Source organism: Schistocerca gregaria, chromosome 3 (genome assembly GCF_023897955.1).
Source record: "Schistocerca gregaria isolate iqSchGreg1 chromosome 3, iqSchGreg1.2, whole genome shotgun sequence".
NCBI lineage: Eukaryota > Metazoa > Arthropoda > Insecta > Orthoptera > Acrididae > Schistocerca > Schistocerca gregaria.
In genome coordinates, this window is record NC_064922.1 from 956,224,122 (window position 1) to 956,240,603 (window position 16,482).

At 38.6% G+C, this 16,482-nt stretch overlaps 1 protein-coding gene across 3 annotated transcripts in view; it reads right to left on the bottom strand.

Annotated features, from left to right (window-relative positions):
* The window catches only part of LOC126355949 (mitochondrial enolase superfamily member 1-like), a 94,275-nt gene that overhangs the window by 49,586 nt on the left and 28,207 nt on the right, over positions 1-16,482 (bottom strand). For 2 of the 3 annotated variants that reach the window (XM_050006536.1, XM_050006534.1), the window contains exons 2-3: positions 12,791-12,902; positions 7,372-7,474 (exon numbers count right to left, since the gene is read on the bottom strand). In XM_050006536.1, the coding sequence (XP_049862493.1) occupies positions 7,372-7,474; positions 12,791-12,880 (193 nt within the window). In that variant the 5' untranslated portion in view covers positions 12,881-12,902. Of the gene's footprint in view, positions 1-7,371; positions 7,475-12,790; positions 12,903-13,521; positions 13,611-16,482 lie in introns of those variants that run through there. The other variant, XM_050006535.1, reaches the window with a different exon arrangement.

Here is a 16,482-nt window from a genome sequence, read left to right on the forward strand (position 1 = left end):
CACAGAGAGGCACATATGGACGAAAATAAGTAGGATGAGGGCACCCCTACTGCCCACGGACCCTTAGGCAACCAGTGGACAGGTCCAGCAACAGGGAGGCAGCAGCTATTTGAACATAGGGAGTCCACAACGAGGTGTCCAGCATGAGCAGCAACAATTATGGACTGGGCAGGAGAGGCTCTGGTGATAAAAACCTGGCTTCCATCCCTGCTGTCAGTGGCACCTGTTCAGCACGAGGGAGGTGCCGGCAACTGCCACAGGAAGCAAAACCAGAACTGGTGCTGATGAAACCCCGACCACCGGGCTGGGAAGGTATCACTGAGCCTTCGTGATGCCTGGAGTGCCAGGGATAAGGAAGACTGAGACGTCCTGCCTACAGCCAAAGGATGGGGCCAAGTGCCACCCTCAGATGCAACTGTTTCTGATGGCATGCCATGAGGTGACCTTTGGTGTGAATCATGAAGATGCAGTAACTGAGCCAGCCGTTGACAACAGCCTGAATCCAGCGAGGGTGCCATCCTGACGCCCTGGACCACACTGACGAGCCAGATGCGAACGTCAACTAAACTGGTGCTGCTCGGAGCACCTACCCAGCAGCAAGAGGTTGAGCAGAATCTGCAGCTGATGACTATCCAGGAGTTAGGCGGGAGTCTTGTCCACAAATGGCATCATTTTGTAAGAACTTAAAAAGATATAAGAGTCTTCTCTGTTAGGAAACTTTCTACCATGTGTGTCTTAAGCATTCAGATAAGGTGTTGTGCCTTGCTGTTCTACTGCAGCTGGAAGGGAGATACTGTACCGTGGTGAATGCTATTTTGTGTATGAATGTCTTTGAAAGATTGCACCATGAAATGAGGACCATTGCCTAAAACCAAAGTGCAAGGCAAGCCTTCTATGGAAAATATATTCGGCAGGGTCTCAACAGACATGTCTTCTTCACAGACAGACAACAAATGAAATAAGAAAAATGGAAAAAGCATAAATTGCCAATAACCACAAGGTGTCTAAATAACTAAATCAATGTGGACTCTTGCCCAAGGATTGTAGGGACCTGGATAGCAAAAAATCAAGGGCTTATGGTTGGCGATTAAATGAAATTTTGCACCATACAAGAACACAAAATTTTTTGAAGGCATAGGCAATGGCAAGAGCGTTTTTTCCACTTGACAATGAAGCTGCTGAGCCAAGTGTTTTCAGTGCAAAGGCATAGACCATTCAGAGCCATTTGAATGGCAATTGACCAGGACTGTCCCTCCCACTCTCCCCCTGTGCTCAGACACATCCGTGGCCAGGAGCAGATGTTTGTCAGGTTCAAATCTTGCAAGACACCATACGAAGCAAAGGCTATCCTTAAGCTGCACAAAAGAAAGCTCACAAGCTGCAGAATAAACAAAAGGAGCATGTTTCTGAAGCAACAGATGCAAGAGGTGGGCGATAGTAGCTTCTCTGGGAATACACCTATGATAGTATGCCCCTTTGCCATGGAATGCCTGTACTTGTACATCAGCCAGAAGGAGCAAACGCATAATGGTAGTGACACATTCCATGAGGCGTATGCCCTGCTGGGAAATTTCATGACCACAACTTGACTTCCGCAAGGCGGATACAGTTCCCCACAGTCGTTTAATGAACAAAGTAAGAGCATGTGGACTATCAGACCAATTGTGTGATTGGATTGAAGAGTTCCTAGATAACAGAACACATCATGTCATTCTCAATGGAGAGAAGTCTTCCAAAGAGTGATTTCAGGTGTGCCGCTGGGGAGTGTCATAGGACCGTTGCTATTCACAATATACATAAATGACCTTGTGGATGACATTGGAAGTTCACTGAGGCTTTTTGCGGATGATGCTGTTGTATATCGAGAGGTTATAACAATGGTAAATTGTATTGAAATGCAGGAGGATCTGCAACGAATTGGCGAATTGTGCACGGAATGGCAATTGAATCTCAATGCAGACAAGTGTAATGTGCTGCAAATACATAGAAAGAAAGATCCTTTATCATTTAGCTACAAAATAGCAGGTCAGCAACTGGAAACAGTTAATTCCACAAATTATCTGGGAGTAGGCATTAGGAGTGATTTAAAATGGAATGACCATATAAAGTTGATCGTCGGTAAAGCAGATGCCAGACTGAGATTTATTGGAAGAATCCTAAGGAAATGCAATCCAAAAACAAAGGAAGTAGGTTACAGTACACTTGTTTGCACACTGCTTGAATACTATTCAGCTGTGTGGGATCCGTACCAGATAGGGTTGATAGAAGAGATAGAGAAGATCCAATGGAGAGCAGCGTGCTTCGTTACAGGATCATTTAGTAATCGCAAAAACGTTATGGAGATGATGGATAAACTCCAGTGGAAGACTCTGCAGGTGAGACGCTCAGTAACTCGGTACGGGCTTTTGTTGAAATTTTGAGAACATACATTCACCGAGGAGTCAAGCAGTGTATTGCTCCCTCCTACGTATATCTTTCGAAGAGGCCATGAGGATAAAATCAGAGAGATTAGAGCCCACACAGAGGCAACCCACAATCCTTCTTTCCACTAACAATACGAGACTGGAACAGAAGGGAGAACTGATAGAGGTACTCAAGGTACCCTCCGCCACACACCGTCAGGTGGCTTGCGGAGTATGGATGTAGATGTAGATGTAAAAAGTGAGACTTTAGCCAGATTACATTTGAGGTATGCAGTCAGTAGAACAGTAAACAAAGAACGTTGATTATATAGGCGCCCCTCCATGATAGCACTGTCACGAAAATATCATCAAGATAGTTAATGCAATGGCAGACTACCAACATAACCTATTGTAAAAAATGTGAAAGATAGCAGGTGTACTAGTGAGCCCAAATATTATCCATTGATACTGATAGAGGCTGAAATTGCTCTGATACCTTGTCCAATGGAATTTGAAGGTAGGTTTCGGCCAAGTTGATTTTCGAAAAGTATTGACTCCCAGCCAACTTTGTAAGCAACTCTTCTGGGCATGGCAGGGAGTAAGTGTCTATGACTGACTGTGCATCAATAGTGACCTTGAAGTGGCCACAGAGCCGAAGTTGACCATACAGCTTCTTTATGATTACTAAGGGCATAGCCCATCCACTTGAAGAAGTTGGTCTAATCACTCCCAATGATGTCAACTGATTCAGCTCCATCTTAACCTAGTCACATAAAGCTAAAGCTACTGGCTCGACTGTGCCTGAAAAAAGTGAGGATGGGTGGAGGGCTCGAGAGTGATGTGTACCATGAAATCGTTTGCACAACCTAACGCTGAGGGAAAGAGATCCGACAACTCACAACACAAAGAATCCAGTTTGTGATAAGGTAAACTTGATCTGATACCATATGCACTGCCTTCACAGTAAGAAAAACCAAAGGCAGCAATCAAACCCAAACAAATTTTCAATACTCACATCATTAACCACTGATTTTGAGACTGTGTCAGCTGTGAATAGGAATCTGAATCTGCTGTTTGTTATAGCTTACCAATTAAGGTTACCAACTAATGCTCAACACATGTCAATGGTGGTGATCAATGCCTGGCATACATCCATGAATCAATTAGGGCAGCAGCTCCTATGTTGACTTGTAGGATTAATGGTTGATCCATCACCCACACTTCAATGAATATTTAGTTTTGTCCTGTAGACAACGGTGAACACAATAACAAAACAATATAAATATTTCCTGCAATGACTCCTGGGGTGGGAGAGGAGGGGGGGGGGGGGGGGGGGGTAGCAGAGATTGACATACTGCTGCTATGTAACCACTTTTTTTACATTTATGGCAAGAGGCCCACTGTTTGGAGCGGGCTGCCCACTCATGCTGTGCGAAACAAGAAAGGCACAACAGAAGTGGCATTTGTTATTCCTACTGTCGACAATGTATTTGTCCACATTGGCCTGATTGGCTATCTGTACTGCAACTACCTCCATCTGTACTGCAACTACCTCCTCCATCCCTAGACTCCAAGCACTGGGGTTGTATGCTGTCAAAAACAGTGACATCACTTGAAGCCTCTAAATAGCAGCCAGTGCTGCAGGAGCCTCGAACAGCTGTACAGTATTCAAAACTTCTTCTAATGTAGAGTCCTCAAACTGAAGGGCATGTTGGCACAGCTCCTTACCTGGGGCTGAAAGAATGACTGTGTCTCTGACTATTTTGACTTAGCCATGACAAACCAACTCAACTGAGTCTGTGGCCACCCATGCTTGATATGACTCCTGTTGCTATTCGTGACATAGGCAGAATTCAATCGTCAAAAGAAAGTGATGCTGGTTTGTGCAGGGGAGTTAACTGGCACAGTAAATGAGCTGTACAAGGGATATCCATGATAAGAAAAGAGCCTTACAGACCTTCTTGTCAACCAGCTGGAATGCCATGAAAGGTTAGCAAAGTCGCTTCGTGTAAGTGTCCCAATCTTCTGCAGATTCATCACCGGGTGGGAAAGCTGGCGGGTGAACAACCAGCAGCTGAGCCTGAGTCAATGCAGTCAACAACCATTCCAACACAGCCATCCGCACATGCCATTGTTGCAGAATGGATGGGAGTAAAGCCAGCAGGAAAGGTACCTAACCCAAACAAATTTTCAATACTCACATCATTAACCACTGTGTACATAATGGAATGGGCAAATGACTTTGAGACTGTGTTGGCCATGAATCGGCACAGAATAGGAATCTGCTGTTTGTTGTAGCTAATACACAGAAATTCAACCCTCGTCATCGTCAGTTGTGTTCTAACTAGGAACACAAGGCAACACATGGCCATAAGAGAGAGATATAATTCATTAAGTCATGGAGAGACAACAATAAGAATTCTGGGAAAGTAGTTACCGGCTCAAACATATTACAACTTGGGGCCCAGAGGACCATGGATAGCCTTATGAAGATGCTACCCTTTCAGATGGTGTAGTGGCGCACGTGCACAGCGAACCAGGTGATGGTGGTCAATGACTGGGCTGACCCTGGTGGTTGCCTCGAATAGCTACAGATGTGCTCTTTGAATGTTAGCATACACTTTGACTTGCTGTTGTGTCCAAACTTACGCACACTGTAGGCAGCATGTGTTGTAACTCGTGAGTTACTACAACTATGACACCAAAACTGGTAGAATATGAGTAATAAATTTCTACAGCTCATGGCAGACAGGCAATTCTTTAAATTCATGACAGCTGTATTGAGTCACCTCATTAAATTGTTAGTCTCACTGTATTAATGTAGCAACAAGAGTTTTAGTTCATTTTGCATACTTACACTCTTTGTTGTCTTACATAATTCTCTTCTGGTGCTGTGCACTTGTAGTAAATAAAGTGCTTATTCAGCAGAAGTGAACAGTAAGAATATTGTGTAAAGTAGATAACAATACATCTTACAGCTGCCTCTTTAAAGATCTTGAAATTCTTACACTCGCTTCCCATTATATTTATTTTTTAATGGTTTTTGTTGCTGACAATAAAAATTAGTTTCAGCTGAAATGAGATCTACACAGTCACTACACTAATACAAAAATAATTTTGATGTAGACTTTGCCTTCTTGCCTAGGGTATGCACTCTAGTGCCAAGGTATTCAACAAGTCTCCATCTAACATAAAGCCAAAATTGAGAATTCCAGCCAGCTCACAAGAAAATTTAGCATATTGTCTGAATGTCTAAATTCAAGGATTGAAAAGCTGTGGCATGTAACAGTGTTCATTGCACCTGTATGACATGTAGTAAGGCAGCGTAGGCATGACACAGTATTTAGAAATGTAAGTTACTGTTTTCCCTGAAAAGTACCAGTTTAATCAAATAAATATTAAACTTCCAATAAAATATAAAGAACATCTATTTAATATAACTGGGGAGGTAGCAGCTTTCTCTTTAATTTACTTGATTGAATTTAACTGACATAAACATGCGTGGTAGCCTATGGGTAGAGCATCAGACTCTGGTCCTGGAGGTCCCGGGTTCAACCTCAGATAGGGGCAGGGAGTTTTCTCATTCCAGTCTGTCCAGATCCACTCAGTCTGCAATGAAATGAGTATTGGGGATGTTTCCCAAGGCTAAAAGATGGCTGGGACTATCGGCTAACCACCTTTTAGCTCCTAAGGCTGTGGCAATGAAAGACTTTACCTACAGTCAGGCCGATAGCCCTGTCACAGGCTTGCACCACAGAAAAGTAGGAAAACATGAATCCAATATGGTCAATTTATGGTTAAAAATTTGGATGATCTGATTGTGGATCATCTTCATGAGAAGTATTGCCATGGTGAATTACGATGCTTATTTCTTAACCATTGGAAAAGAATGAGCAGACTCCTTACATCTATTCACCAAGTTTGTATCAGTTTTATCACTGCACGAATTTAAATTTGTTTTCAATACATAGGGTGAGTCGGAGGGAAAGGTGCATGCTTTGATGGGTGATAGCATTAGTCATTCTGAACAGAAGATTTCGTATGGATGTATTCCTACTCTGAATGATTTCTGAGATAGGACATATTTAATATCACTTATTCCATTTTTCTTGAGTAACTCGAAAACTGAGCCACCAGTGAAAACATGTCAAAGTACAAAAGTAAAGTACATTGAATCCTGTACAAAAAGGGAGCTATTCATTTTTTTTTTCTCTAGGACTAATAAATTGTGTGAAGAAAATGCAAGAAAACACAAAATCTTGTGCGATGTGCTTGTGATGTAGCTTGTGGACCAATATGAAGTAGTTTTCCGAGTTGCTAGACTGTGAGTGTTCTGCATCAAACTGTTTGTCTTAACCTGCTCTACACTATTGTGGTATGTTGTAAACAATGACAATGTTTGAATAATACAAAAGAAATAATAATGTATATTAAATGTGTTCTGTCTTGGGAACCAATCAGAATAGGGCATATTTCCATATGTAGTTTTTTGTTCAGAATCGCTAATACTATCAGTCCTCAAAGCATGTACATTTTCTCCTGACTCATCCTGTATTTACAAACAATATTATTACTTTGAAAAGCCATATAAATAAAACTATTCTGCAGCTCAAGCTACATATGATTTATTTGCAAATCAAATTGATATTTGATTTATGATATTGTACAATGCAGAAACAAAAATTCTTTGATATCATCACCACCTCAAAGTTAAGCAGCAAAATTTTCACCTTGTACTCATATCATAAAATGCGCCTACATCCACACAACGGCTAATCCTTCATAGATACGAATAATGATGAAAGCCCTAACAATGAAATGCATGTAATTCTAATTCTTTGTTTGTTGCACTGAGGTGGCAAGAAGCAATTAACTGAAAAATGTGTGAATCCACATGGCAGTGAATGAAAAAAAAACTAAGACATAAAAAAATACAGCAGTGATTATCAGACAGGCACAAACAGCTTACCTATTTCAGTCCCACGGCCACAAGTGAAGGTTAAGCCGTGACCTTCAATTTCTCGGTCAGTATAAATGATAACATACGCGCAAGAATAGTCTGGATCTGTGTGCTGAAAATGGAAATAAACAATCCTATTTATTACTAATGAAAGGTAAGGTTAAATGTAACACTTAGATTTAAAAGCATTGAGTCTTAAAGAACATTATTCAAAAGAAATTCATTGCTGAATCAGTGGCCTCATTAGAGGACACACAATACAATTTACTACTTCTCATTTTCTGCTTGAAGTAGGTCACTTCGTAAATTAATTTTTCGCTGTCCATTTACACACTATTTTTTCTAATGCAAAAATTTTTCATTGATACACAATTTTTTTCAAAAATCTTTTTTGGGAACATCAGTAACTATCTTTGATTACATACTGCTGTTTGCATAATATATATTGTGAAGTGTTAAGCTTTAATGCACTATGGGGTTATATGTATGCACACGACATCTAAGAAGACCTGAATAGATGGTGACATTGTTCATTGAGTGGAAAATGTGAATAAACATGAGTTCAGAATGGACCATCTGACAATGATGACAGATTGTCAGCATCAATAGGAATATCAGAATGAATAATTTTTCTTCCAAGTATGGAAGCAGTTTACACTGTTCTAAAGCTATGGCAAAACACATTTCACTCCCATAATGTTCGGTGGTACTTCTCATGGGCTAGCTCTAAAAGAGATTTCTTTAAGTTATGAATTATTGTATCGAATCTCAATTCCGACAGAAGCGTGTGAACATGGAGAATCCTTGATGAAAGGCATAAATAATTAGGTGTGGTTATATAGTGAAAGCTGAAGATGAAAGCTTTGGGGTGAACACTTATAACTACCACAAACTTATGTATGTACTGTTGCAAATACAGGCACGTGAATTACCTGTTCCACTTCTTCTCTCTCATTGCTGCATAGCCTTCTGTGTTTTGTATTCATCACATTATCAAATATATCAAAAAAGGGAGGAAGATTAGGGTTTAACATCGGTTTACTGTGAAGTGATTAGAGACAGATCACAAGCTGTTTCAAGGATGGGGCAGAAAATGGGCCATGCCCTTGCAAAGAAATGATCAAAACATTTACCTGGAGCAATTTACGGCAATCAGGGAAAACATAAATCAGAATGATCGAACACAGATTTGAACCATCTTCCATCCAAATATGAGTTCAGTATGCTACCCACAGTGCCACCTTGATCAGTCACCCAAATAAATGTGGCTTACAATGATTGGCTCTATAATGATTATTCTAGATTACTTGTGAAGATCCACATTGTGTAGTTTTGTGGATCTTAATTCAAATTTGGGGAGATTAAGGAAGATGAATCATCGACTCAATTTGATAAAAGATGATGTGTGGGTGGCGGAATGCAGTAGGTGATACTCATATTGAGTCTGATATGTTTGACAAGTTTTTTTCTTTTGTTACAAAAGGATTAAGGATTTTGCTCTTGGTTTTTAATTATTACAAAAGATTTTTCACTGCGTTTTTAATTCTCATTTCTACTTCAATGTTGTTTCTCGTGTCTATCCTTTCCATTCCTTTCTGCACCATTTGACTCTTCTTTCCTTTTTCTCTCCTCTCTTTTACTATACCTCATGTGTTGCTGCCATTTCAACATTGATTTTCACACTCATTGGTACTGCCCTACTTTCATCATCCCCTTTATTTTGCTTGGTGAAAGAGTTCCTAGCTTGTATTACTTTTTATATAAATCAATGATGTAAATAAAATAGAAAGAAACTTCCGCATGGGAAAAATAGATTAAAAACAAAGATTCCAAGACTTACCAAGAGGAAAGCGCCAGTAAACAGGCACAATAAAATAATACACAAACACACACACACACAAAATTTCGAGCTTTCGCAACCGGCGGCTGCTTCGTCAGGAAAGAGGGAAGGAAGAGGAAAGATGAAAGGATGTAGGTTTTAAGGGAGAGGGTAAGGAGTCATTCCAATCCCGGGAGCGGAAAGACTTACCTTAGGGGTAAAAAAGGATAAGTATATACTCGCGCATACACACACAGCCACACACACCATCCATCCATACACAGACACAAGCAGACATATTTAAAGGCAAAGAGTTTGGGCAGAGATGTCAGTCGAGGCGGAAGTGTGGAGGCAAAGATGATGTTGAATGACAGGTGAGGTATGAGTGGCGGCAACTTGAAATTAGCGGAGATTGAGGCCTGGTGGATAACGAGAAGAGAGGATATATTGAAGGGCAAGTTCCCATCTCCAGAGTTCGGATAGGTTGGTGTTGGTGGGAAGTATCCAGATAACCCGTATGGGGTAACACTGTGCCAAGATGTGCTGGCCGTGCACCAAGGCATGTTTAGCCACAGGGTGATCCTCATTACCAACAAACACTGTCTGCCTGTGTCCATTCATGTGAATGGGCAGTTTGTTGCTGGTCATTCCCACATAGAAAGCGTCACAGTGTAGGCAGGGCAGTTGGTAAATCACGTGGGTGCTTTCACACGTGGCTCTGCCTTTAATCGTGTACACCTTCCTGTCCTGGTTACAGGACTGGAGTAGGTGGTGGTGGGAGGGTGCATAGGACAGGTTTTACACCGGGGGCGGTTACAAGGGTAGGAGTCAGAGGGTAGGGAAGGTGGTTTGGGGATTTCATAGGGATGAACCAAGAGGTTGTGCATCCCGCAACTACCCTCCCGACCTGGTACAGAAGCAAATAACCAGAGCCACTTCCTCATCCCCTCAAACCCAGAACCTCTCACAGAAGAACCCCAAAAGTGCCCCACATGTGACAGGATACTTCCCGGGACTTGATCAGACTCTGAATGTGGCTCTCCATCAGGGATACGACTTCCTAAAATCCTGCCCCGAAATGAGATCCATCCTTCACGAAATCCTCCCCACTCCACCAAGAGTGTCTTTCCGCCGCCCACCTAACCTTCGTAACCTCTTGGTTCATCCCTATGAAATCCCCAAACCACTTTTCCTACCCTCTGGCTCCTACCCTTGTAACCGCCCCTGGTGTAAAACCTGTCCTATGTACCCTCCCATCACCACCTACTCCAGTCCTGTAACCCGGAAGGTGCACACGATCAAAGGCAGAGCCACATGTGAAAGCACCCACATGATTTACCAACTGACCTGCCTACACTGTGACGCTTTCTATGTGGGAATGACCAGCAACAAACTGTCCATTCGCATGAATGGACACAGGCAGACAGTGTTTGTTGGTAATGAGGATCACCCTGTGGCTAAACATGCCTTGGTGCACGGCCAGCACATCTTGGCATAGTGTTACACCATCCGGGTCATCTGGATACTTCCCACTGACACCAACCTATCAGAACTCCAGAGATGGGAACTTGCCCTTCAATATATCCTCTCTTCTTGTTATCCACCAGGCCTCAATCTCCGCTAATTTCAAGTTGCCGCCACTCATACCTCACCTGTCATTCAACATCATCTTTGCCTCCAAACTTCCGCCTCGACTGACATCCCTGCCCAAACTCTTTGCCTTTAAATATGTCTGCTTGTGTCTGTGTATGTATGGATGGATGAATATGTGTGTGTGTGTGTGTATGCACGAGTATATACCTATCCTTTTTTCCCTATATGGTAAGTCTTTCCACTCCCGGGATTGGAATGACTCCTTACCCTCTCCCTTAAAACCCACATCCTTTCATCTTTCCTTTTCCTTCCCTCTTTCCTGACGAAGCGGCCGCCGGTTGCGAAAGCTCGAAATTTTGTGTGTGTGTGTTATTTTATTGTGCCTGTCTACCGGCGCTTTCCCGCTTGGTAAGTCTTGGAATCTTTGTTTTTAATATATATTTACATAAATCTGTTGTCAACTGTTGATAAGAGTATTTTACTACAAGTAATGTTATAGTCAATTAAATTGGAAGAAACTGTTACTATTCATTCAATATAATCCAAGTCAAAAAGATCTGAAAACCTCAAGTTATTTATAATGACTGCTCTTTAGAGAGCTGCTACTTATTTCAGAGCTTCTTTTACTTTGGAAATATGATAAATCTACAATCCTGTAATATTTATCACCCTCATAGAGTTTTTCATTGATGCTGTCTTTAGGGAAACCAAATATTCCATTTATGTGGATATTACAGTTTTCCTTACAATGTCTACATTTCATTGCTACCACAATGATTTGTTAGCATACACAGAGTATTGTCTGAATCCCAATGTATACTAATCCCTTGCAAATAAAAAAAAATAGATATAAAAATGTCAGGGCTACTTCCTTTTGATGTTCATTCCAAAATGTAAAAAATGTTTTATACAGATGGTTATTACTGTGATAATCTGACACATTCTACACCCTAGCGATATATGCACATCAAGGATCTATGTAACAGAAAAATAAATAAATAAAATAAAATTATCAAGCAGAATACTGAAACTCGGAAACACTCATACAACATCCACTGTATTCCTTGGAAGAGTTTTTAAACAGTGGTTCTAGTAAGTGGGCAAAATAATAAATATTGTTATGTTTTATACATAATTTTGCCTAAATTTAATCTTCTTTTTATGTTCTCAGTTAACTGCACATTTAATTTTGTGTTTTACTTAAAGTGCATATTTTGCCAAAACAAAACTTTATGTGTGTGATCTACATGGTTTTGTAAACATTTTGCTTTATGGTATTTTCATTTGCTGCTATGAAGTTTTACTTCCCTGTTTAGTTATGTTTTATTTTCTCTATGTTCTATGTGTTTTTGTGCACTGCATAAATATTTTCTTTATTTGTAATATAAATTTTGTATATGGTGTTGTATAAATGTTAGTTGATAAACATTGTATTTGTGACGCAGTCTGTCCAGCCATGGTTGGTAAACAATGAAGATATAGTAATAAAGTAATAATGAGAGGGTGCCATAGTAGGCATAGTGTTCATGCACTTTAAAGAAACACGAACAAATAAATGAACACTTACTTACTGAATGTAGTGCAACTACTTGATCTGCTCAGTTGAAAACAGTACCTTTTACAAGCACTTGAAATGCCTAATATAATGTATATAACCTTCAGCTCATAAGATGTGAATCAGCTGTGAAGCTGTAAAACTAAGCACTTATAAACTTAAGAACACTTTGGAATAAACATGTTCAATGCTAAATGCTTGTAGGATGAATCCCACTGGTATTGGCTCAGAACAGCACTTACTGTTGTGCTATAGGAGACTGGCCATTAATTTTAGACCATACTGTATGCAGAACACTGGCTTTGTATCAACTGTAAAAACAATGCAAATGCAGCAAAGAAATGAACTACAAAATTTTGTATGAATAAATGGTGCACTCTTTATAAAAGCCCATTACATTACTAGCACACACATAACTAACTTCACAAACAAATATTTTATTAAATAAGTTATTGAATTACCATAGCATCTGAGCCATGAGCACCTAAGGATGTGGGAAAACGAATATCCCGCACATGCAAAGTACGAATCCTTAATCCCGTTCCAGGCATGCTTCCTCTTACACGGCGAACTCTGTAACAAAAAATATAAGATATCTGACACACTGTATTTTAAATTATGATGATGAGTTTTGCAAAAATTGTGTACAAAAAAATTTAATTCTCTTGCAAACTTTTATTTGTTCTGTATTATTTGCAATTCCTTCAGAATGGTACCAGTCAGTAGTTTAAAGATTATGTAGAAGTGTCCATAAGTCTTTTACTTGTGTGCCTATTCATTAATGTTTAACTTTGATACGAGTAAAAAAAATGATACCTGCTCCTTTTCCTCAAAACAGAATACCTCAAATGTGTCTCATGCCTCCAAGATAATTTGCAAACTTCTTAAAAACTGAGTGTGTCACTACATTTATGTATGTCAATAAACACATATACTGTTTCTTATGTTTCATACAATGTTGTTCAGTACATTGCTTATAACTTCTAGTATAAAATAATACATTCCTGGTGTAAACCACAGCAGGAAAAATCCAAGCACTTTTAGTTCATCAAATGTACTGAGGTTATTATCTGGACACAGGACACCTTTATTACTGAAATGCTACATCAGTCTGCAAGGATAATGTATTTATGATTAAAACATCATGTATTGTGCGCTGCTGTCAAGGGCATCAATAACTTGAAGTACTCACAATTTGCAGTTGCACAGGCTGGTCAGCAGCCCATGCCTTATTGAATAAGCTACACACAAACCCACTACTATCTCTATAGCTCAAGGTCAGCAATGTTAGCAGAGCATTTAGAATACGTTACACCATTCAAGGTTTACACAGCTGAAGGTGTGGCAATTTCTTTGCTGGAAGTTTGAATGCAGTGATTTGTGCATTAATTTTTGCAAGTGAACTTTTGTGCTATTGTCAGTATAATAAGAATACCGTACTACTGTTATTTTCCCACTTAAGATTCCTGGGTTATGCCAAAAGAATTCTCTTATTTTTAAATTTTATAAATACAGTTCATTAACAGAATTCCTGTATGAAAGATGAATGCAAGCAATGACTTCAACAACTGATTTAAGCAATTACCACTAATATAGATATGTTTATCTTCATTTTCATAAGAGGAAAATAAAAACAAATAAAAAATGTTATCACATTAAAAAGCACATGCAGAAATACAGAAAATGAATTACAATAGTGACTAGCTGTGCAGATAATAAAATGCTGGTACCTAAAATACAGTTAGAGTTAATCGTAGGAGCACAGTTATTCAAGATATGGGTAGCCATTACAAATAAAACAGTAATTATTGAAATCTCATAGTCTGTACAAATTGAATACACATGAGCTTGAAAAACCACATAATTACCATTATATATCCTGTTAGCTTCTGTATGTTAATGTATCTATTTGTATACCTTAATATCAAAATATCTTTTTAAAATGTCATCTTTCTTGCTTTATTTCTTTAAAAAAAATTAAAGAAAACAACATAAGTATGTAAGTGATAACAACTAAACTAAGTAATTCTTACAAGTTAGTGTTGTTAAGCTATATACAGCCTTCTCTGAAAAACCAATCTAATACCCTCAGCATCACCCGACTTAATTTGACTACATTCGATTATCCTCGTTTTGCTTTTGTTGATGATCATCTTATATACTCCTTTCAAGACACTGTCCATTCCGTTCAACTGCTCTTCCAAGTCCTTTGCTGTCTCTGACAGAATTACAATGTCATATAGCACAAAAGTTAGGTGCATAATTAGATACATACAATGATGAAAGAAGTTTAGTTTTATCTATTAATACTTTGATGATTGTGAATTTTTGTTTAGAGGGATTATGAGGCAGACCTACAGATTTGAGCAAAGTTCCAGGTATTTATTAGTGCTGTAGATACTGTTGTTTGTTACAAGATTTTTAGCTCTTTTTTTTAAATGTATTAATGTTTGGTATTTTTTTGATGTTATCAGGCAATGCACTGTAGAGAATTTTTGGTTTGTAAACAACTCTGTCCTGATATATTGATTTTCTGTGCACATCCCTATGATAGTTATCTACTTATTTATTTAGTCCTTCTAATACTACATGTGTAGAATATAGATAAGGATATTGGACATGGTTAGATCTTTACAAGATAAAATACAGTTTGTATTGCATCTCTAAGGGCTAGATATTTAAGTAATTTGGGAAAGAATCATATATACAACAAACATTAGAGGCACCATACAATGTAGAATATTCATAATGCATCTTTATTTTTGTTGTTTGGTTTCTAGGTACTCTGTCAGACCATAAATGCAATTATCTATTAAATATGTCTTTAGTTCATCCTTAAAACTACTGAATTTACTTGCTGATTTAATATGGTTAGGCAGATTATTGTACATTTTTATCCCAGTATGTAGAGTGCCTTTTTGGCACAATTATGTTCTCACCTGTTTCATATGAAAATCAGATTTTTGTCTTGTATTGATGCATGTGTATCTTCATTTTTTTAATATGATATATGGGTGTCTATCAATATATTGTTTGATGAAAACTGACATTTCATAGATAAAAATGAAAGGAAGGGCAAGAACTGACAGTTTTTTTGAATATGGATCTGCATGATTTCCTATTGCTTCCCCCTTCACAATAATTCTTAACATTCTCTTTTGCATCCTGAAAAGTTTCATATTTGTTGTTACATTCCCTCAGAAGATTATGCTATATTTAATTACAGAATGCACATAGGAGTAGTATACATTTAACAGGCTGGCTTTGCTGCAACAAGTTTTTAAGATCATTATCATTTAGCTGGTTTTGGTTAGTTTTCTTTGCAAATATTCAATGTGTACCTCCTATTTTTGTGTCGTTCTGGAGCCAGAGTCCCAGAAATTTTGTGCTGTCAACACTTTCAAGAACTGTGTCCCTTAGTTCTATTTGTATGTTTGGGTGGTGCCTTCCTTTTAGATTGTATAAGTTCAGTGCTACTGTCTTTTCTTTGTTTATAATTAGCTTGTTCTACACTGTTCATTGTTTGGATAGTGGAGTCTTTTAGTTTTTCTTGTTTTCCCCGTTCCTTGTTTGATAATTGTGGATCTCGCTATTCAAAGCTGAAACTTGATAGTTTTCAATGAAGCAGATACTTTCAAATACAAGTATGGGTGATAAGGCCATGATTCTTGATTCCTTAAAGATACTTCTACACGATTCTCTGTAAGCAACATCATTTATTTATCTTACAACTTCCTTTTGAAGTTTAAAAGACTGCTTTGCAAAAGAGGTATTTGTATTGTATTGTATTTTTATTGATCCAGGCAATCATAGTATTGTACAGCTGTACATATGATATTGGACAGGTCAAGAGAGCATTTTTACAAGTAATTTTTACAAATTGTTTTTTATATTATTTTGTACCAAGGAAATTATCTATCTTAAACAAAACAGTTAACACAAATCATAGAATTGTCAGGTTGTATATACGATATTGGATAGGTCAAGAGAACATATTTGCAAGTAATTTTTAATAAATTGATTTTACATTACTTTGTAATGAGGAAGTTAGCTATCTTTAACAAAACAGAAAATACGCCCCAAATACTATACTAGACCTCAGTAGACCATGCATGTAGACGTAACAAGCACTTAATACTGTTTCGGTAGTGCA